At 35.1% G+C, this 23,170-nt stretch overlaps 1 protein-coding gene across 2 annotated transcripts; it reads right to left on the reverse strand.

The window, feature by feature from the left end:
• Positions 1–62: 62 nt before the first annotated feature.
• On the reverse strand, positions 63–22,981 carry LOC144847613 (sperm-associated antigen 17-like). Of its 2 annotated transcripts, XM_078704059.1 has the most exons (36): positions 22,826–22,981; positions 22,027–22,167; positions 21,738–21,929; positions 21,260–21,419; positions 20,746–20,943; positions 20,074–20,255; positions 19,392–19,533; positions 18,577–18,761; positions 18,169–18,306; positions 17,332–17,767; positions 16,905–17,027; positions 16,595–16,624; positions 14,423–14,640; positions 13,825–13,979; positions 12,899–13,104; positions 12,018–12,355; positions 11,643–11,754; positions 11,149–11,319; positions 10,581–10,712; positions 10,066–10,244; positions 9,677–9,803; positions 9,062–9,243; positions 8,828–8,972; positions 8,447–8,637; positions 8,077–8,221; positions 6,866–7,944; positions 6,368–6,597; positions 6,012–6,241; positions 5,743–5,838; positions 5,427–5,576; positions 3,829–3,948; positions 3,307–3,497; positions 2,636–2,896; positions 1,659–1,805; positions 1,251–1,386; positions 63–891 (listed from the first exon to the last, which is right to left on the reverse strand). In XM_078704059.1, the coding sequence occupies exons 1-36, from the start codon at positions 22,907–22,909 to the stop codon at positions 854–856; spliced, it is 6,990 nt and encodes a 2,329-aa protein (XP_078560185.1). In that variant the 5' UTR covers positions 22,910–22,981; the 3' UTR covers positions 63–853. The 2 variants fall into 2 exon arrangements, with proteins under 2 accessions (XP_078560185.1, XP_078560186.1); XM_078704060.1 differs by lacking the exon at positions 16,595–16,624.
• Between the last annotated feature and the right edge of the window lie 189 nt (positions 22,982–23,170).

Genomic DNA, 23,170 nt, shown 5'->3' on the forward strand with positions numbered 1-23,170 from the left:
GTATATTTAAATCTGAAATTCATAACAAATTATTCAGTTCACAAAACAAGTTAAACGATAGAATATTTGACAATTTATTAATGATAATACGTACAGATAAGTATTAATAATACATTTAATTTAATTTAATTTATGATGACTCTCCATTCTATTTTATATCATCGTTGATAAAACAATACTAGTAGTTTATTGAAAAACCTCAACATTGAAGATTCACTGCAAATAAAATATCCAATCTCAACAAAATATTTCTTATTTACATATTTTGAGAATTTAACATTTACACATTTAAGAAAATGTCACGTTCAATTAGAATAATTTAAAAACAAGTGTAATAACAATATTAAAAAATTAAAGTATTAAGGAAATATTATTACAGTAATCATAAATATTATATTTACAAAGGTTCAAGGTTTTTTAGCAGCAAACAATTGAATGAGGATCATATGTAAACAAGTATATTGATATAATATTTACAAAAGTTCAAGGTGTTTTAGCCTAGCATTTGATGAGAATCATGTTGTGTGTTTAATGGTATATTAATTTTAACAAAATGGATTATTCCATTATTATCAGAAGTGATGTACTGCTACTAATATGAGAATAATGGAATGTATATGATTATCCAGGTAAGTATTCACAAAATAATATATTATATTCTTTACCAAACATAGTATTTTTATTATTCTATTTATTATGAAGAAAAATAAAGTTTTTTTATATCTTGTAATTTACAAATCAAATATTTACAAAAGGAAAAAAGTGTTTGAAATAATAGTTTTTGACATTTATTAGTCTTCATCTAGATTCAAATAGTAAACTGTGAGACTTGAGAGAGCTGAAAGGTGGATGCCTATTGAACAACTTGAGTGTCTAACTCAGTAGAGCATTCTGGGGAGGAGAAAAAAAAGGATTAAATATTGTAAAGCTCTGTCTACACTACCAAACTTTATGTGACCAAAACAAATGTGATGTGCCCATATATGGACATGATGATGTCATATCACTACCATGATATTTAACCATATCACTTCCACATCATACTTTTTTTGTCAAACTAGTTAATTAACTAAATACTGTGTTGTAGTTGGTAAATGGTTTTTGGTAATTTATAAACGTTCTAAAGAGACTCTTTCCCGAAAAAATATGTTTAACACTGCGGCTAATTACATAGGAGGCACTTTGTTGGGTCTTCCACTGTATATAAAAATAGCTATAACATGATGGCTGTGATATTAGTTATTTGTTACCTTGTGAACGATCTTTGCGCGGTCTAATGATGCCTTCCCTTGATGGGGGCCGTGTGGACACCAGCTTCACTCCAGCACGTACAGAGATGCTACCCTGTATTCGGCATTGTTCATCGTAAACATGGCCCGTTAAAACATGTACAGCGTATTAAGGAAAACTGTAACTTTTTTTTTCAATTTTACATTAGTGATAGACAAAATTGTAAACATTTTACATATATTGATATAGTCAAGTTCCCTATGTTAAAAAAAAGTGCCTTCTGGTTTGAAATCAGAGGTCAAATATGAATTTTTATAACCAGCAAATATTCATAAAACACAATGTTTACACTTTCCCAATGACAATAAAAATACATAGGGAACTCGACAAAGAAATTTTTTTCAGATGTAATGACAATTTAAAAGGATATCTGCAGTAACTGGGAGAAAAAGTGTATCGACCTCTGATGAAATCTCCACATGATGACCTATTGACCCTTGACCACTACCACCTTTGACCCCTACTGCCATGGCATAAAGTTGAAGTTGTAAAGTTACGTTCATTCCAGCAGCAACCTTTAATATAAGAAACAATTAATTAGTGACAAGAGTAAATCAGATCAGTCACCTGTAAAATCATTCAATAAATCAGTCAATAAAATCAGCCAGTGAAGCAGTCATTGAATCAGTCAGCACAGCAATCATTAAATCAATCAGTAAATCAGACAGCAAATCAATCAATAAATCAGTCAGTAAATTAGTCAGCAATCAATCAATCAATCAGTCAGCAAATCAATCAGCAAATCAGTCAGCAAATCAATCAGAAAATCAGTCAGAAAATCAATCAATCAGTCAGCAAATCAATCAATCAATCAATAAATCAGTCAGCAATCAATCAATCAACCAATAAATCAGTCACCAATAAATCAGTCAGCAATCAATCAATCAACCAATAAATCAGTCAGTAAATCAGTCAGAAAATCAATCAATCAGTCAGCAAATCAATCAATCAATCAGTAAATCAGTCAGCAAATCAATCAATCAGTAAATCAATCAATCAATAAATCAGTCAGAAAATCAATCAATAAATCAGTCAGAAAATTAATAAATAAATCAGTCAGAAAATCAATCAATAAATCAGACAGAAAGTCAATCAATAAATCAGTTAGAAAAAAAATCAATAAATCAGTTAGAAAATCAATCAATAAATCAGTCAGAAAATTAATCCATAAATCAGTCAGAAAATCAATAAATAAATCAGTCAGAAAATCAATCAATAAATCAGTCAGAAAATCAATCAACAAATCAGTCAGTAATTTAGTTGAGTCCACAATTCAGTCAGTCACACAATATGGATTAGTTTGCTAGTGAATCAGTTCAGAAGACAATAAATGACAATGAAGTACCGGTCCTGACTTGTAAATGACATTCAACCCAGTAGATGGTGGTGGTTGTTTAACTTTGAATCGACAGCTGTCAAGTCCAATGTTCTTCAACAGCACATTAAACGTGTATGTACAGCCTTCCCGTACAACGCCAAAGTTAACTTGTCCGGGGTACAGCTCAAAGCCCCGGATCTTGTTTAGATCCCCAACACCTTTCATCTTAGCACCAGCAATCGATGAGTTAAATGTTTTGTTACGTACTGGGTCTTCTACCTCTTGAAACTAAGATAAAATAACACTTTCTTAGGTGGATTGCAACCGTACATGATGACCTTCTGGTAACCCTACTATAAGTATGAGCAGACTTAAAAAACACTCTTATAATGGTAATATACGTTGCCTTAATTCTACCATGGCAATCTAACAACAGGACACTGAGCTTGCCTTGCCAAGATAGGAACTCATAACAGTTCTTTGATCTTATGTCTGGCTGCGACAAATACCAACAGTACTGTACTATGTACATGTTTTTCGTGGCGCACGATCGTATCGCATCACAGATAACCCTTTGATCTCCGGAGCTCAGCATCCTGTTGTTAGATTGCCTTGATTCTCTACTGTGACAATTATTAGGTATAAGATTGAAATTATTATACATTATACATGGAATGCTTTAGGAAACAATAAAATACCTTTTGGTTAGGCAAAGCACCAGGCTTCTGCCCTAATATGGAACTTGGGAGGGTCACACTTTCTTTCCTGGGGTCACCATTGACATCAACAACCAGGCTTCTGGTTAACACAAGGTCCTCTCTAGCTGATGGAAAATCCTCTGTGACTTTGTACTCTTCAGTATTGGTGATTCCATGTGATATGGCTGGGACTAAAGAGAAACACATTCAAAGTTAATATAGGTAGAAATCATTCATTCTATGTTCCCCTGCTATTTAGTAGGCCCCTATTGATAAAAAAGATCACAATAATGGAACTGCCAGAGTAGTTTACCTCACTCTGCATCAATTTACACACCATTGTATGTATTTTTTATGTTATTTTAACTAATTTGCTAACTTTGTTTATAAATTATTGCCGTTTTAACATTGGAGCAAGAGCTCGGACCTATGCCTATTGCTCGCTCCTGGCAAGATTGTGTTGAATGAATATTGTTATATTATTAATATTGTTGTAAATGCCATGGCTTGATTGATACATACCAGCTGGATCTTGGTCTTCTTCATTATGTTCCGGGATTGCGGAAGCATACAGCGGATTTGATGTGCGACTAGAGGGCGTTTCACTTGTCATGCCCTGGTTGCCTACTGGTGTTGGGTTTCCTTAAATTAATATAATTGTTATTCTAATAACTACTAGTAATTAATAATAATTATTATACTGTAATAGCTCATTTACATTTATAATGATACAGAAATAATAATACATATAGGTTAACTTAATTAAAACAAAATCCCTCAAACAAAATATAAGAGAATATTAAATGTTATATTGCACCTAAAAGCAGGCAATATCTGTATAATGATGACCCAGTCCCATATAATCTAATCTATAGATGGATTACAAATGTTTTGGTCGAGTTTTTTTATATGAAATAGAAGAATATTCCATATTGTTGAATCCCAAAAAATTAAAGTATGATAATGACAATGTTATAATGTCAATTAAGATGATGATACCAACTTAGATAATAGTATCATCACCAGCCGAGTCTTGATTTGACTTTCAGGCAGTTTGGTTTTGGAAGAGTTTTTCAGTCCAGATGTAAAGTTATTACAAACATAAGTAATGTACACAAGGTAGATGGTAAAGAATCCAATTTGTAAAAGATTACACAAGTTAACCTTTGACCTTCCTCCAGTGACTAGAAACTGATTTGTTACTATCCCAAAGGAATGTTGTAATATGGAATGTAATTACAAGTAGGCCCATGGTGATGCTGTGTAATTCATTGCAGGTAAGCCCAAGGTGATGCCGTGTAATTCATGGCAGGTACGGGGGTCATACACAAGAGGCTTTATATGACTGATAAGTACATCATTTCATTGGAAAAGCTAATCACTTCAATTTGGTTTCAATACACACAGAGATGTATGTACTTGAATACAACCTGTTAAGCAAGCGATAAGGATAACGTTATTGGAAACATGAATAAGATGGTAGTACGCAAGCTGGAGTTCATTTATGCTTATGTCAAATCAGTCAATCATTCATCACCTTTTTGCTGACAGGCAGACATGTGACATAAATTGTCATGCTGATTCATAATGTTAATTGTCATACACATTATTTTTTTCCTAAGCTTCGTCTACACTATCAAACTTTATGTGAAAAAAAAAATGTGATGTGCCCATATATGGACATGATTATGGCATACCACTACCATATTTGGGCACATCACATTTTGTTGTCACATAAATTTTGATAGTGTAGACAGAGCTTTAAATATTATGTTATAATGATGATAGTCTTTATGTGGTTCAGTTTCCTCATCTTAAATGAATTGCATTGTTTTTGTTGTGAAACAAATAAATGCGAGTCTTGGTCTATCAGATTCCTAAATCTGGGTTCACCACCACAATACTTTTCTCCATTTTCAAATCACTGAAGTTTATTAACCTTAAATCTCTGTGTTACACAGTATGTGACACAGTGTGTGACACAGTGTGTTTTCAAAAGCTTTGCTTTAGGAACAAGTGTGATTATGTATGCATAAGATCATTGGTTTTGCATAGCTTATCCTGTTGTCATTTCCGATGTAACAATTAAAACACTGATAAACAGTAGAATAGTTTCTTACCAGGTCGGGCAGGCCCCTGAGTCTGTGATGCATGTGCAGGTGTTGGGTTAGTTGGGCGCAGTGGAGTGGGTGTGCCTTGTCCTGTTGCGTGGCCTGGTGTTGGGTTTGTCGGCCTAACATCTGATGGACTGGAAACAGCTACACTGACAGCTAAATAAAAAATGACGATACAACATTGATTGATACTATATAATACTATGCTATACAAGAAATAGAAAGTGTAGAAGAAAAACCATCCTGCCAGATGGAAAAGTCATAAAATGATAAAAGCGTTGTTTTGAAAGATGAGAGGTATAATAATAATAAATAATGCTACCTTGCGTAACTGGAGAAGGTGAGCTATCGGCTTGAGACGTTGTTCCTGGTTTTAAGGATGGCACCACTGATGGTCCATTAGAGGTTTCAACATTACCTGAGAATTAAAAAATTGGGGATAAAGAAAATATGTTACTACTGTATATTTGATAATAAGAATAGAATACAGAAACATCAAACATGACAACAGAAATATCAACCTAACTAACAAAGACTCAACATCTAAGTGTCTGCAATAACACTCATTGATTTAAAATCGTACATACTCACCTTGATGGTTTTGGCCTGGAGAATCACTAGGAGTATCAGGTAGGCTGTCTGCTGGTGGATCTGAAGTCTTGGATAGCTTTCTAGGCTTGGCTAGGTCTTTACTAAGAGCTGCCATATCTGGTTCTTGATTTGAAGCCAGGAAGTCTTGACCCCAACTGCTGCTAAAGTATGGAGGCACCTCTCTGTTCTTCAAAGCATTTCGGCAGTTCTTCTCTTCTTCCAAGTCATCTCTGGAATAATTACATTTTCATTTAAACAGTTTTATGCTGTGTTACATTTTTTTATCTAAACACAGTAAAGCAAGGCTAAATATTCAGAAAGATTTGTTTGTTTTTCAGTGTTCACTCAAATATTACCTAACTTTCTGCCAATCTTCATTTGAATATCTGGCAACTGATATTTTCTGCGTCACTGGTACCGGTGGTGCTGTAACCTTTTCATACATGCTGATAACATCACCCTCTGATTTCATATCTCTTAGGCCTGAGCCAAAGCCTTTGTTAGCAGGCAGGTTTACCATTGGAGCAGGCTTAGTTTTGGGGTCACTGGCTTTTTCATTGTTCACTTGTTTTATTAATTCACTTTCCTAGTACGACAAAATAGACAGTACAGTATAATGTATTTCAACTCAAAATGAATGTCTGATTTAATGAATATAGTTTTTTCCTTGCTTGCTACACTGTCCACCTTAGGTGTCAAGGTTTTTGTTTATAAATTCACTTCTCTAGTTATGACAGAATAACAACACGTTCAAAATACTAATATTAAATTGTTGATTCAGAATGAATATCTGATTTAAACAAAAACACTTGTACAAATACAAAAATAAATGTCGACTACTAATTATATCTTACCTTTTTTGGAACGATCTGGTGTAAAAACAAGTCTTCTTGTAAAAGGATATCTCCCAAAAGCTTTCCAGCATTGGCTTTCTCTTTAGTATCTCTTGGATCACAAACTTCCTGTGACTTCCAAGCTTCTTGCTTACTCCGGATATGATCTGCATAAGCCTGTAACCCATCTCGCATCTGAGCACGAACTTCACTCGAAATCCCTGTGTACTGTATCAACTGTCGAAGTTCAATAGCTTTTGGACACTTTGGTGGCTGGATGCTTTTCGTTTGACCTTTAACCGACCCAACAGCAACACCTTTACCAACGTTTGTACCAAAAATAGGACCAGATGTTTTCACTTCATACGATGGAAGAGTTTTAAAATCTCTGGATTTTAGATTAGGTGGTACAACGCTTGGTTCTTCCAATTGTGTTAGCCATGTGCTGCAGATGTTCTCTGTGTATGGACGCATAATAGTGATACCAGTCACGCCTGGATGATCTGGTAAGGGGTCACCAAGGATGGCAGTTGCTGGATCACACTCTGCATTTGATAAATAATCCATGACATTTTGGTTTCTTAACAGCTCCATACCGCTTCCGTCATTTTTAATAATAAAGAATCGTGGTGGGTGTTCATAGAATGCTTCGATTTTCTCTTCTAAAAACTCATCAAATTTCTCTTTTTCATTTTCTGCTTCCTCATTGCTTTCTTCTTTTGGTGGTTTAGGGCGCACAAACACATCTACCTCTCCAGTGTTCATAACAGTGAAAAAGTTCCCGTTTCCGTCTCTCAACTGCAGGATCTTATCACCACTATGGCCTATCACGTACACACTTGGGGTTTTCAGATCTTCTATGATATTTAAATTATCCGGCTTTGGCAGATAAGCACACATTCCTTCTGGATCTACAGTCATTCTTGAGCCCTCGCTGTGAAGGATTTCATAGGAACCGTCCGGCATAGTTATGACTTGTGTACCATTTGGGAATATGGTTGTCGCAATGCTGTCGTCGCAATTCATGATAACTGTAGCAAAGCCTACGCATTCAACCTTGACGTGCCGTACCATACGTACAGTAACTGCCTGTTTCTCACCTAAAAACAAATTTAGAATTATATGTTAAGCTCTGTCTACACTATCAAACAGTATGTGACAACAAAATGTGATGTGCCATATATGGACATGATGATGTCATATCACTACCATATTTGGAAGCTAACACATACCAGTTTCTTCTTGAACTGAAATACCATCTCTTACTTCTATATTAGTAAAAAATGTTGTAATTCTTGTGCCTTCATTGTGGTCTACAATCTTGGTGCCATCAGGACGGTCAATGGTGACCACTCGGTCCTCTCTTGTGGTCATTACCTTCGTAAGACAAAATTAATTTTACAAATAATCTATTCTATTACAGATGCTATTTAAGGAATTAATTGGACACATGTTATAATTAAAATAATTTTCTACAGGAAAAGATTGAGGGCTTAATTACATTTTTCTCCATCCATTTACATTTAAAGTGTATGAACTGATCAAGGGCTGAAACAGCATGTGTGTCATCATAGACACAAAAGCTGTCAGACAAAGACTTACCTCCTTGGTCATTGGGTCAGTTGCCAAATAGAGCATCAATGGTGAAACCTCAAACACACTGCCATTTCCCTTTGTTCCAATTCTGTCACCAGATGGCGATGTTGTTATCCATTCATGCAGTATTTCTGGTTCTTCCATTGGTATCTCTTCAGTTGTCTGAGATGCACCTTTGGGAGATGCCTTCACATTACCTTGAAGTATTATGGAACACACATTAAAATACTTTGTTTGAGGCTTCAAAAGTGTGGAATGTAATGTAGGCCTATGAGTTGTATAACGCCATTCTAACAACCAGGAAGCAGTACTCAAAGACACTCATAAATTCTTTTGAACATAACATAAAGACTTTTAGAAACAAGCAACACTTAGACCTCGACTTACTTTTTTTAGATTGGAGTTCAGCACTTAATGCACTGCCTGCCCTGGTTGGTGACTCCTCCCTCAATTTTGGACTGGTTGGTGGTCTGGCAATGGCTACCGGTCCAGGTCCAGTACCCCCACTGACGGTTCCATCAGGGAAGAGAACCTAAAAAAGAGAGAGTTTCAGTTAATCATTTTGTTTTATTCGTAACTATAAATATACAATGATTTTGTGAGTGAAAAAAACAAGTTCACCTGTGTGGTTCCATCAAGCATAAACTTGATGACGGCGCCATAACTGGTAATTAAGCGCGATCCTTCCATCATGGCAGGAATTTTACGAGCAGCCTCACATTCTTGTTTCTGAGCTGTTTTGGAATGATATGCTTGTCTGACCAATAACTTCACTGGCATTTCAGTAATCTCAGATGTAGCAACTGCAAAGTTAAATGAAAAAAACTTATAAAGAGGAACCAATAACATATCTGTAAAATAATCTTAAATACATTCATAGGTGAATTTTCTCCCTAATCTCAACACTCTAGTCTATTCAAAAACCACAATTTCAAGTATTCAAATCTACCTGGCAGTTATTCTCCTACTTTTTAGTCAATAGCTGATGTTGCTAAGTTAGTTTATGAAATTAATAATATAACAATTAGTATATAAAATATGGAACTCATTTTGTTCAATTTTTGTGGTTTGTGTTTTTTTGCTGTTATTTTATGGAAGTCGGAGTCGGAGGGTCACACCATTCCTGGTGAAAGTGGTTTTTCTGATTTTGACCTCCTCCACACTCCGCTTCTATTGTGTTGCCTGCTTGTTTGTTTGCTGAAAGTAATGAAATTAAAATAAACATGTTAGTTGTACCTGATTCCAGGCCGTAGCTGACGGAAAGACCATCTGGGCTTGAGATATAAAGTTGTTGGAAGTCTGGTAACTTTGGTTCTGGTGTTTTTGCTCGTTCCTCCTTAGCCTTACTTTTTCGTTCTTCTTCCTACATTATTTAATAAAAATAAACGTTACACTGTAATAAACTATGTGGAATGCTAGTAAGGGATGGTTCCCTTTGGTTGTTATAGTGCTTATCTGTGTTGGTGCAATTTTCTGTGTATTTTTACTGTTTTATTTATATATATATATATATGATATTCCAGTTTTCAAAACAAATTTCTGTTAATTCTTTTTAATGGACAAATAAAGATACTATGACTATGACTTAATTTTGTAATTAAGAGATAAAAAGGATCACTGTAAACCTCTTTCTGCTGTTGTTCTAACAGTTGTTGTTGAGCAAGTTTCTCTTGCTCCAGTTGCTGTTGCTGTTGCTTCTTCCCTTTCTTGGCCGACCCAGCTCGACCTTTTGGTGACGGTGATTGGGGAGGTGGAGAGGTGCTCAATGGTGGAAGAATGAATATATCTGCCTCTTCAACTTTTTCTGATAAAAGAAATAATATAATAGTTTATAATAGATGAATATAATAATAATAAAAATAATAATATCGAACATTTATAAAGTGCTCTTTACCGGAGTCTCACATGAAAAGAATAGCTATTGAAATAGGAGAGTTTTTAATTGAAAAGTGTAACGGATGGAACGAGGAAGTTGGTTCCAGATCTCTGATGCCTGAGCAAAGAAGCCCTTAGGTACGGATTTAATGTTGTTGTTAGTGGTGTTGGCATTCAAAATGGTTGAATCAAAGTAAAAGAAAAGTTCAATATTTATACCTAACCAGTTGCAATTATAATATAAATTTAAAATTCACAAACTTACCTGCTCTGTCAGGCTTTCCACTGCTACCATAGCAACTGTATGACAAGATCATTCCATCATTCAGATGAGCTGTGAATGCTCCAAATTGACTCAAAGGTTCAGCTAACTTAGGATCAGTTTCTGTAACGGCATCTGTTGAAAAGGAATTTTTATTTATTTCTCTGGGCACACAAAGTGAAAAGTCAAGAAAGCACAAGATTTATACATGCAATGTCTTGAAACAAGACTTTGGGAGTGGAGGTGAAGGAGATAGGACTCAGGGCATCCAAGCTACAGAACTATGTCACTCCTAAACCTTCTTTCTTTAAGTGAGGCAATAGTGGTGTTGCAGCTAATGCAGAGATATATTCACAACAGCCAAATAGGCTGACTCATCATAGTGGTAGAATAAGTCTTTGCTTTAAGCACTGTCTACACTATCAAACTTTATGTGACAAAGAAGTATTGTGGGCCCATATATGCACATGATGATGTCATATCACTACCATATTTAAGCATATCACTACCATATTTGGGCACATTACACTTCATTTGTCAAGCTAGTTTGATAGTGTAGATAAACAATTACCTTTTTCAGCATCAGTCTTTTCTGGCTGTTCACTGTCTGCTTTTTCATCAAAATTATCTTCATTGACCTTTGACAAATCATCTTCTTCAGATTTAGGTGCTTTTGGCTCCAGTAGATGGACATTAAACACATGTCCATCTTTGAAAATGCTCATCTTTACGAAACTTGATCCTGAAAATGTTGTCATAATCAAATATTATTTATTTATATTATTATGAAAACCACAAAACTTTAGTTTAAATTTGTATAGCTTCATACAGTAATTCTTATGAAACTATCCAACTTGCTTTGCAGAACATTTAATGCCACAACACTGCATACAATGTAGACCTTATCAAAATGGACAATTAAGAGTGTGTGGCATAGTGTGTTGGATGTTGGACTACTAATTGTGAGATCCAAAAACATTACCGGGGTAATAATATAAGGCGCTTAGAGGCTTTGTGCATTAAGCTCTATATAAGATCGACATGTTATTATTTTTATTAAAATACCTTGTATAAACTGAGTAGTCTCAGTGCGAATCAGACCTCCATCGCTTGGGAACAATGTTTTAGTTTGACCACCGACATGTAGAAGATTGTTTCCAACATTATACCCAATAAACTGAAACAAAAACAACTAATTTGTCATATTTCAAATCATTCATGTTTAATCCACTTGCAAAGGTAATATAATATAAAAACTATAATGCAAAAATCTTTCATTAATGGCCAACTCCTTTGTAAAGCGCACATATCCACTAAAGTGCTCAATAAGGCGCTGTGGACTAGATGTTACACTTTCAATAATATGCTTAATACAGCTTGACAAGCTTGTAGCCAGAGTTAAAGTTTATTTTAAGTGCCCTTTTCAAACCAGATACTTACAGGTAATATCTTCTCTGGGATTTCTTCTGTCACTTCTCCTGTTGGTTCAGGAGGAGATTCCTCAACTCCTTTCTCGTCTCTCTTCCCCTTTGCACTCCCCTTTCCAGATCCGTCTCTTTTCTTATCTTTTCCTTTCTCTTTATCATCTGTTTTTTTTGGTGAGGCAGATCTTGAGCGACAGCGACTTTTCTTGGCACCCTTTTCTTTCTGTTTTCGTTCCTCCTCCTTTAATTTGTCGTTCTCAATTTTCCAAGCTTTCATGGAATTTGGTCGCATAAACTGGCCTCCATCTGGATCCAGGTGATCTACAGATTGGCTAGGACTCACACTTTTCCTACCTGTGTCACAAAAACAAACACAATTAAGACATTTGCTGTAACTTACTAGTTACGCATGGTTTCTTAAGCGCTGCCTACACTATCAAACTAGTTTGACAAAAAAAATGTGATGTGCCCAAACATGGTAGTGACATGCTTAAATATGGTAGTGATATGAAATCATCATGTCAATATATGGGCATATCAAATTTTTTTAAAGTTTGATAGTGCAGGCAGAGCTTTAGATTTAATTGTTGATGATGAATACAGATTTAATGCAAACTTGCATCAATAAAGAAACACCATACAATACCATAGACCAAGTTTTCAAATGTTTGTTTTACTTTGGGTAAAAATAATTCTACTGCAGTTAATGTAGTACCTACATTTGTTTACTTCTGTAACCTGTTTATACAATTATCTAGCAAGCTTTTTTTGGTAATACATATACGCTGTTTATTGCAGTGACTGACTCATAAACTTATACATTGAAACTATCTAATGTTACTGCAGTAAAACAACTTAGTTACTGCAGTAAATGCAGTAAAAAATTGTGAACAGTACCTCGTGGAGACTTTGATCTACTCTTCTTTGGTGATTGTGATCGTGTTCTACTTTTAGAGGATGCAGCTCTTGAGCTTGATGCTGCTGGTGATTCAGCTGCCTTCCTCAAAGCTTCCATCTCCTTCTGGTGAAATATTTCTTGATACTTAACCTCTTCTGATTCTGTCCAATCAGCAATTGATTCTGAAATGTGTTCCAAGTAATTTCTGGAAAAAGGTGAATACAAATGTTAATCCTTTTAAGAGTCTCGTGGTTTCCTTAGCAAAAAGATTGAACTGGCAGGGCTTGTTAGCCTGATGCCGCGTTTACCATTGGTTTGAATAAACCAGAACATTGAGGGGCCAAATGTGTGCCACCAGTTTTAAGTCCTTATTTAAGAATATGGCACTTGCATGGCTTGGATTGACACTCTAAAAGTAAAATGCTCAAGGAGTAACACTAGCAATATGAGTACGGCGTGAGCAAAAAATCAACAAAACTGAAGAGAAAACCCATCAAATACATCAGCAACAAAAGAAACATCATCAACAAACTTAACACCAAAACAGAAAAGCGAATCAACAATACTCCAGAATAGCCAGCATTACCAAAACAAACTTGAAGCTCTGAATGACACATACCACTGGATGTAATAAAGCATCCAGACAAACTATTTGCTCCAAAATAGACCTATATTTTTTTAAGATATCTTGTACATGACAAACATATCAGGAAGCATCACAGGAAGACAGCATAATTGCTAGTACACTGTAAAATTATACCTCACAATAAAACTTACTTATCCCATTGTCTTGATGTGATAAACAAAAAAGCAAGAAAAATAAAAATAGAAAATGAAGTCGGGTCCAAGTACAACAATCTTTCAATTCAACTTCAAACACTGTCCAATGAATTAGACAAAATAAAATGTTTTAAATATACTGTACCTGAATCCAACATCAGAATGAAGTTGCGTGTTCCAGTTGTCATAGTTCATCCGTTCAGGCCCAACAGGATTATGCATGACAACCATTAAGGAATGATCTCTCTTGTGAAAGTATGTGTCGATGTATGGAAGAGAGTGGTTGGCTTCTTCTAAAACCTAATAGAGATAATAAAAACAAAGATTTAATTAGTGAGCATTATATAGAAAAGTATATAAGATGGATTTTCAAACCAGAAAAGAGAAATTTAACTGAAGGTAAGCCAAGAAGACAGTAGCGAGTGTAACAGGACGGTAAATGAGATATGAAGATAATTTAAAACAGACCGTGACCAATGGAACATACCCAGTGGAACTTGCCCAGTGGAACATGCATCCCATCCATGTCACAAAGCCATCACAGTTAAATTACCATCTTTTTTGTCTACTGTCTCAAATGCAATCTAGCTATTAATTTAACGATGGAAAGCATGCTCTATCCAAGTTAAACAACCGTCTGTTAAACTGTTTTCTTTTTTATCTACCATCATGAAACGAAGCGTTTGCTAATATAAAGTGACTTCCCATTCAACCCACTATGAGGCATCATCCAGGAACCTTACCTGTAAAAGAACATGTGGCTCGAAGTACTCAGCGTAGGACCACTCATCAAGATTCCGTAGCTCTCGTTCTGCAAGATCCTTGACACCTATCCCAGTATGCACTGGTCCTTCCTGCATTTTTTCAGATGATGAAGTTGTTGAAAGTGTGATCTCTGGTGGCTTCTGGATGTCCTTCTCTGGTATTATTGGCTGTCCATCAGCATCCTTTTCAAAGTGGACTGAAAATCATGAAGAAAACGTGTTACTCTGCTGCTATAGGGATCTCGAAAAACTAAACACTTACCTGTTTATATTTGTAAAATAAATCTTTGGGAAGTTTGTGTTGGACACTGATTTCAATTTCAGTGATTAGGAAAAATAACACTTGTATGTGATTAATTTTATGGTAATTAAAAAGAGAATGGAAACAGCTGTGTTGTGCGTTCATTCGAGGGTGGCCTTTATTTTTTTGGTTGTAAAATCGAATAAATATTCTATGAGGGGTGTTTATTTGAGGGGGTGTTTATTTGAGGGGTGTTTATTTGAGGGGTGTTTATTTGAGGGGCGTTTATTTGAGGGGGTGTTTATTTGAGGTGGCGTTTATTCAAATAAATATGGTAAACGAATCATAGTGGATAATGTTTTATGAATTACTGATGACATGATGCTAAGTAACAAAACATTAAAATTAAAGACATTATTTTATATGAAAAATTAATGATAAAAGCAAAAAGTGTGTGCGGCAGCAAAAACTGCACCAAAAAAAACTCCGCAATAAAAGCACTTTCATTTCAGTCATTATGGAATGTGTCAGGATCCTTAAATATAATAATGTATGTAAATAATAATAGCAATGAAACAAAAAAATAGTAAGGACATTATACACACATTTCTAAACATTCTTAGGTAAAATGATTTTACTAAACATAGAAAAACATCATCATTAAAAACAAATGAAACATGCTATAATACATCTAGAAAAATATATAAGTGATATGTGATGATTTTTATATGTTGAATGAATTATATTTGATGATGCTATTATATGATATGATGTTGACTATTATATGATGATGATGTAATTGCTAGTACAAGATTCCTATTACAGGAGCTAAAGAAATTGACAAAACATGCACAAATACTAAGCATTAATTATGAAATATAAAAAGTACTAATATTACTAACAATTTATAAGATCAGAATATTGATTTTAAGAACACTAAATGTAAGTAACATTCCAAAACAACTTCTAAGGAACTACTACCATGCAGAACAAGACAACATTCGGCAGAACAAGGACATTTGCAGCGGCGTAACGTAGAGACCTGAGGCCCCTGGTTTAGGAATGATTCAAGCGTTTTTAGCCATATTTTAATGCCGGTTTTTTCCTCTGGGCACTGCTCAGGGGCCTTCATAAGGGGCCCAGTGAGTTTAGCCAATGAGCGCTCATAGCCGTTACACCACTGAACATTTGGCAGAACAAGACAACATTCGGCAGAACAGGACAACATTCGGCAGAATAAAGATGCATGCAATACAAAGACAAACTAGCATAGATACTCTACCTGCGTTGTCACCTTTGAATTGGTAGAGAGAGTGCAAAAGAAAGAAGAAAAGGGTGCAAACTACAGTATGACTAAACACTAATTCATTATTTAAGATACATTTTCTAATCTATTACTTCTATTAAAGAAAATCTATGTATTGTTCTCTAAAACACTTTTAAGATTATAGTCTAGCATCTCAATACTAATGGATGCATTTTATGGAGATGTTCACACAAGATATTATGATTAAAAGCCAACTGTATACAAATAGGAAACTATACAAAGAAATGTATATTGAAAATAATGATGTCAAATTTCAATATACCCTCTGACCATTTATGGTGAAAAGTTCAGAAGTCAAATCAATGTGGGACATTTTTTGTTGAAAGATCAGGTCGCAAAAAAGGATAATACTTGATCATTAATATTAAAAAGTTCAGAGGTCAAATTTCAATAACAATTAACTACTTAGTGGTCAATTATGAGACTATTTGAACTCCAAAGAAAAATTATCAATACTAAACAAATAAGGATTCTATGTTATAAGGGAATGTGAAACATGATCAATCAAACAAGGAAACATTGACAGAATCTATTCTGAGCTAAAGTGAAATATTTCAAACAAATAGCAGCTCATATTTCTTACCCCTTGGTTGAGAACTTTGAAAAGAAATCTCTGTGAAAAAATCAACTGATTATTTGGAATTCTTAAATCAACCAATGTTGTTTCTATTAGAGTCCTATGATGAGGGAAGGCCCACAAGTTAATAACTTGAGTATGTAAGGTCCATTTGAGTATGCTAAGTAATAATTTTGCTTGTATTTCAAATATAGCGCTCCACCATGGCTGTGGTGTTAAATTAATCTATTTATTCGCAAATTATTGCCTTCAAATTAACAAATTTACAAAATCTGCCCAATTTCAGTAATAAGTAAAATGTGTTTTGGCAGCGTACCTGTGCTTTTCACAGACTTCACACTTCCAGCAGACCCAAGACGTGATTTTGATCGCAACGTATTGTCAGATCGCAGAATACCAGTTCCAGGCCTACTAGATGGTTCTTCTTTGGTCACTTGCTCTGGAATGATATTTTATAAAACTTGTTTTAAGAATGATTATACAGAGAGACCAGGGTTCAATTCCCGACAACTCCCAGTCTACTCAGCTGTATACAAGTACTAGGGAAAAAAACGCAGTGTGGAAAGGAACTGGTCACCCTACCACACAATGCTGAGGCTTTAGTAAAATGAGCTCCTAACAGCTCATCCATACACTCAGAAATGAATACGGCATTTACCTTTACCTTTTATTCAATATATTTATTTATATAAAATATATTTATAGGATATTATTATCAAGATATAAATCAATATTTAAAATACCTTGTACGGGAGACTTTTCTTGAGGCTGTTCATAAACTGGATAGGGATCATCCCAGACAACTTCAGCTTTCTCTGCTTCGCATATCTTACCATCGTCCTCAGTATCACGTAGACAAAGACTCTCAAAGACAAACTGTTTAAAGGCGCGATCGATTTCAACCGCTGTGAGCTCTCCACTAGCGCAGAAGTACATCAATTCCTGCAGGCGCGCTGCACGCTCTTTTACGACTCTCGTTGTTGGTCGTGGAAATTTACAAAGCCTAGCAGAAGGTGAGCTTTTCAGCATGTTCTTTTCAACTTCAACTGGATTGAATCCATTAATCTCTTTCAGGTGGTTGAGGCGGTACGCCATTTTGTCGTGGAAGTTGATCAGGTGAGGTTGCTTGACACCAGCATCTGGTACTTTCTTCTCAATGTGTAATTCATCCTCTATTTGCTAAAAGTGTAAATTTTTAAGTTGTTAAACAAATGTAAGGTTTTATCAAAATTGTTTAATAATTTAAATCTCTACATCCAGTACATAAAACATAAAGCATACAAAATTGATATGTTGCCAAAGCCCAGACTGACACAAAATGCCACTAGGTTTTTAGCAAAATCACATAATCACTCAGAATTCAAAATCAACTAGTATTGTAAGGTTCATTTCATTTGAACTATGTTTTAAATTTTGTCTACACTATCAAACTAGTTTGACAAAACCAATAATGGTAGTGATATGACATCATCGTGTCCATATATGGTCACATCACATTTTTTTGTCACAGAAAGTTTGATAGTGTAGACAGAGCTTTAGAAATATTTCCAAGAAGTAAAGAGAAACATGGCTACATATACCTTCCTAGAGTCATTTGAAATTGTGAGTTTGAGTGCCATCTGGTTGACATGGTTGGCCAGGCTATGATTCAAATTGTCCTCTCTTGGTTCTAAAGCTATTTCACTAGGCGGAACTTTTCCTTCTTCAGAAGCTACGACCTGTAAATAAAAGTTTGATAAACTGTGGCAAAAGTAACTAAAGCTCTGTCTACACTATCAAACTAGTTTGACAAAAAAAGTGTGATGTGCCCAAATATGGTGGTGATATGTCCAAATATGGCAGCAATATGACATCATCATGTCTATATATGGGCACATCACATTTTTTTGTCACATAAAGTTTGATAGTGTAGACAGAGCTTTAAATGTATTGTATCAGATCAGAAGTTTATAACATCCAAGAAAACAGACTAGAACACTAATTGTTACCTGTTCTAACATGCAATGTACCATCAGTGGTACGCTGACACTCTCAAAAGGCAAGCTGTTCATCATTTCATTGTAGTAGCGCATGTCAACTTCGACCTTTCCATCTTTGTGGTCAGCTGGGAATTCCCCCTGCATTTGTTGCATGCTGGTTGGAGGGAGGGACACGGATGACTGAATATCTGGAACTGTAAGTAACGTAACATCATATTAATAATAATCAATAGTTTATGTATAATATATTTGGTATACAGAAGAAAGTGTAAGAAGTACAAAAATAAAATAATAAAAATAAAAAATATAGTTTATAGGTACTGTACATAATACAATACAACCTATTCAAGAACTACACTATGTATACAGGGTGCAGTGGAACACCTTTAAAATAGCCATATTCAGGGGTCACCTATAAAGAGAAAATATATGTTTCAACACCACAGCCAATCCCTAAGAGGAAACCCCTAATATCCAGGGGAAATGGACACTAAGGGAAAATATATGTTTTAACACCACAGTCAATTCTTATAAAGACAACACTCCTATCAATTGGACATTAAGGGGCAACCCCTAATATTCAGGGGACACCCCTATTAAGAGGACACTAAGGGAAAATATATGTTAACACCACAGTCAATCCCTTATTGAGACAACACTCCTAGCAACCACTAATATTCAGGGGACACCTTAATAATTCTTTAATTCTACTGTATACCAAATTGTACTAATAGTTTAGAGACAAGAGTCCTAAAGCGTGGTTCATCGCGTAGGTTGTGTCGGGTCGCTAGCGGCAACCACGCTTTTACTTATGTTACTCATACCTGATGGTGCAACCGTTGCATTTGGAGATGGTATAGCTAAAAGCTTCACATTCTCTCTGTAATTGCTATACTGTCGTTTCAAGTCTGTAAGATCATACATCAAGCAGGCTATGTCTTCAAACAATGCTGTACCAAATTCCATCTATTAAACAAATGAATAACAATGTTTTAATACAATTAGTAAATACATTAATAATTACATTGTTCCAAATCCCAAATAGGCACAGATTGCCTAGGTATAACTGTTAGATGCTGTCTAAACCAGTACATCCCTACTCATCTCAAACAATGTACAGTAGTACTTGGTTTTTTTTGCATACTAAAGCTTGGTTCTCCTATTTGGATGCAATGCAATGACATAGGCACAGCACAAGCCAGTTGACAATTCAAATTATACTTTCAGCCACCTATGTGTGAACTAAACTTAAATGAGCTAATTTTGGTATGCTGGACAGACAGACAGAAAGTATAACAACCTTCTGTTCATTGTCATTAAGATCTGTTGGTATACACTAGTGGGAACTGAACTTAAATGAGCTAATTTTGGTAGAATGGACAGACAGACAAAAAAGTGTAATAACCTTCTGTTATCATTAAGATCTGTTAGTATACACTAGTGGGAACTAAACTTAAATGAGCTAATTTTGGTATAATGGACGGACAGACAAAAAAGTATAATAACCTTCTGTTCATTGTCATTAAGATCTGTTGGTATAGTCTTCTCTTTGATGGTGTATGCAAGTCTGGCCACATCATGCAGCTTTGAGTCTTTAGGACTCTTCCTCAACATTGATTCATGCTGATCCCAGAATTTCTTGATCTCAGCAGATTGTATATCTCTCTCATTCCGCTCAGCCTCAAGTACTACAACAAAAATAATAATATATTACTTAATCTAAAGCTCTGTCTACACTATCAAACTAGTTGGGGAAAAAAGTGTGATGCGCCCAAATATGGTAGTGATATGATGTCATCGTGTCCATATATGGGCACATCACATTTTTTGTGACATAAAGTTTGATAGTGTAGATAGAGCTTTAGAATGTTCTACCAGCCACTGAAATTAAATTATGAACTACTTTTTGCTATTAATTTTTAACAGAATATTAATATCATGTTAGCACTTCTGGATCTTTCTCCGCCTATAAACTGCCAATCAGGATTATGATCCAATTCTTTCTACTATTGGATGACATATTTTAAGCTCTATCTACACTATCAAAATGTGATGTGCCCATATATGGACATGATGATGTCTTATCACTACCATATTTGGGCACATCACTACCATATTTGGGCACATCACTACCATATTTGGGCATATCACTACAGTATCTGGATGACTCTAACTAACCTTCTGGAGGTTTAGGATCCTCATCTTCTTCATCTTCTAGTTGCTTCTTCAGTTTTTCGTAACTTTCGTAGTTTTCAGACGTGATTTTAATGATGCTGTCAACGTTAATTTGCAGATCACTGAGGAGCGGTAAGAGGGCGACCTGTGTAAAACCCTCGATGATAACGTAATGTTGAGGGCCGTCATCAGGTTCATCATCTACAAAAAAAGTAAAGAAATTGGAAGTACAGGGTTTTTGTTTAGATAAACAAGACCTACAGAATAATAGAGGAGACCTTTTTGGTATGCAAAGCCCTTACCCTTGGCCTACACTCTAACACCAACATCAGCTTTACCTATACAAAAACCTTGTAGTATATGACTTTAGATTTTTAATTGAAATTGAAACAAAAATGATGTTCAAAATAGAAAGAAATGCAACAGGTGTAGCAACATTGAAATGTTGTAAGTGGACCTTTAATAAAAAATATATTGATGTTGAGATGAGTAAAGTTCTACAAAAATGTATCCTTACCAATGTATTTATTTTCATCATTATCTTCACCTCTCTTCTTCAGTTTGCTATCTTTCTTTGGTGATGGGACTTCAGGAGATTTTTTTCCTTTTCCCTTCGTAGGGGATTTACTTCTCGAACCTTTTTCCTTCCCTCCTTTCTTCTCCTTGTTGTCGTTGCCCTGGTAGCAACACAAGATATCAGTTATATATTGTAAATCAAGTCACTGACTGGATAAAACTACTCCAAGTAGTACAATAATCAATTAATTATCGGACTACTTTTTGATTTATTTGAAATAGCTAAGACTAAATTTCTGTATACATTTCAGCTTTGTCTTCACTATCAAACTAGTTTGACAAAAAAGGTGTGATGTGCCCAAATATGGTAGTGATATGACATCATCATATCCATATATGGGCACATGGAATTTTTGTCTGATAGTGTAAATAATGTGACATGTTATTGTATTATGCATAAATAAAGATCCTTTTCTCACCTTTTTCTCATCTTCTCGTCTTTTCTCATCTTTCTGTTTGATAGCCAACAACTTCCATTTCAGAAGCTTACTTAACAGCTGTATTGGAATCTCATCTCCTTGATCAAGATGTACCTTTGCTACTTCACAGATTTCACTAAATAATGGTGTGTCCTTTGTCTTTTTACTTTTTGAACTACCAAGTTCTTTGACCTAAAAAATGAAAAGAAAAATTAGTATCGAATTCGAGAGGCATTCCTGGATGACCCAAAAACCAATATTATTACTATTTTTGTTTTTATTTACTTACTTCATCTATCAGAAGATCCTTTGAAATAACACTGAATAGTTTGCGTGACCCGGATTCTACTGTACTGGTGAGCGCTAATATGTGGTCATAATCTGTTAGACGATTCCCAACAATAAAAGCAATTGTGCATTTCCACTCATCCTGTCAAAAAAAAATTATTATTATTATTAATAAATGCTTTCATTATCAGAGAGAATTACATTAACAATCCTACCACCCTACAGCATAAGCTAGGCTTATTCTATACTTATAGTGGAGTATGGTCGAAGCGGCCGCCAGTTTAATATCGTTATTTATTTGTATGGAACGCCATGCGTGCTTTAAGCTTGGATTGTCGTTGTCAACCTATGGCGTTGAGTTACAGAAAGGAGTATGGTCGAACAAAAAAATCATGTACTATCGAATCTGTATATAAAATATTAATAGTCATACTTACGTTCGCTATTTGTATTTTATTATTATTTTACATTAATTTACATAATATTTCATTATAATGTACAGTATTTATATACAGTAGAATGTATTTTATTTTATTATTATGATCTGCAGTATTTATTATTATTGCACTATAAATCAATGTATTTTTTATAGTTTGGTGTGCTAGCTGGCTAGGCTACATATTAGAGAGGCTACCTATTAGAGAGGCAGCCTACCCACCTACTCTATCTATAAGGCTAGGCCCATGCCTCTCTAGCTAGGCTAGGCTCTAGCCTAGGCCTCTAGTACAGTAGGGTAGGCCCTCCTACCTAGCTAGGCCTAAGTCTAGGCTATGGTATGCCTAGGCCTAGCCTAAACTTACGTCTTCAAATTGTGTGGTCAATAAACCAGTTTCCCATCTCGATACACCTGCAGACCCTCCACTTTTCGCTCTCTTCTTTGACATAATTATTGGGAATTATCAGTCACACTTTTATGAATAAATCTATTAAAAATTCATAATTGATTGGACAGACCGTTGAACTGCTGTACGTTGCTAAGCTTCAGTTTGTTGCTGCTTAACTAATTGATTGGGTAGAGGGCGCAATCACGAATTTTAGGAACATCATGAAAAACGCGATAAGATTGCCATAATTATAAAGAGGTATATACATTTATTGACAAACACTGTACTGCCAATCTTTACGAAGATCCATAATACTGATAC

This window comes from Antedon bifida, chromosome 7 (assembly GCF_963402885.1).
Source record: "Antedon bifida chromosome 7, ecAntBifi1.1, whole genome shotgun sequence".
Taxonomy (NCBI): Eukaryota; Metazoa; Echinodermata; class Crinoidea; order Comatulida; family Antedonidae; genus Antedon; species Antedon bifida.

Coding starts and splice junctions, on each gene's coding strand:
- LOC144847613 (XM_078704059.1), bottom strand. CDS start 22,909: ATGTCAAAGAAGAGAGCGAAAAGTGGAGGGTCTGCAGGTGTATCGAGA. Junction 10,713..11,148: donor AAAGACTGATGCTGAAAAAG/GTAATTGTTTAT, acceptor CCTTTTCAACAG/ATGCCGTTACAGAAACTGAT. Junction 5,839..6,011: donor TCCAGGCCAAAACCATCAAG/GTGAGTATGTAC, acceptor TTTAATTCTCAG/GTAATGTTGAAACCTCTAAT.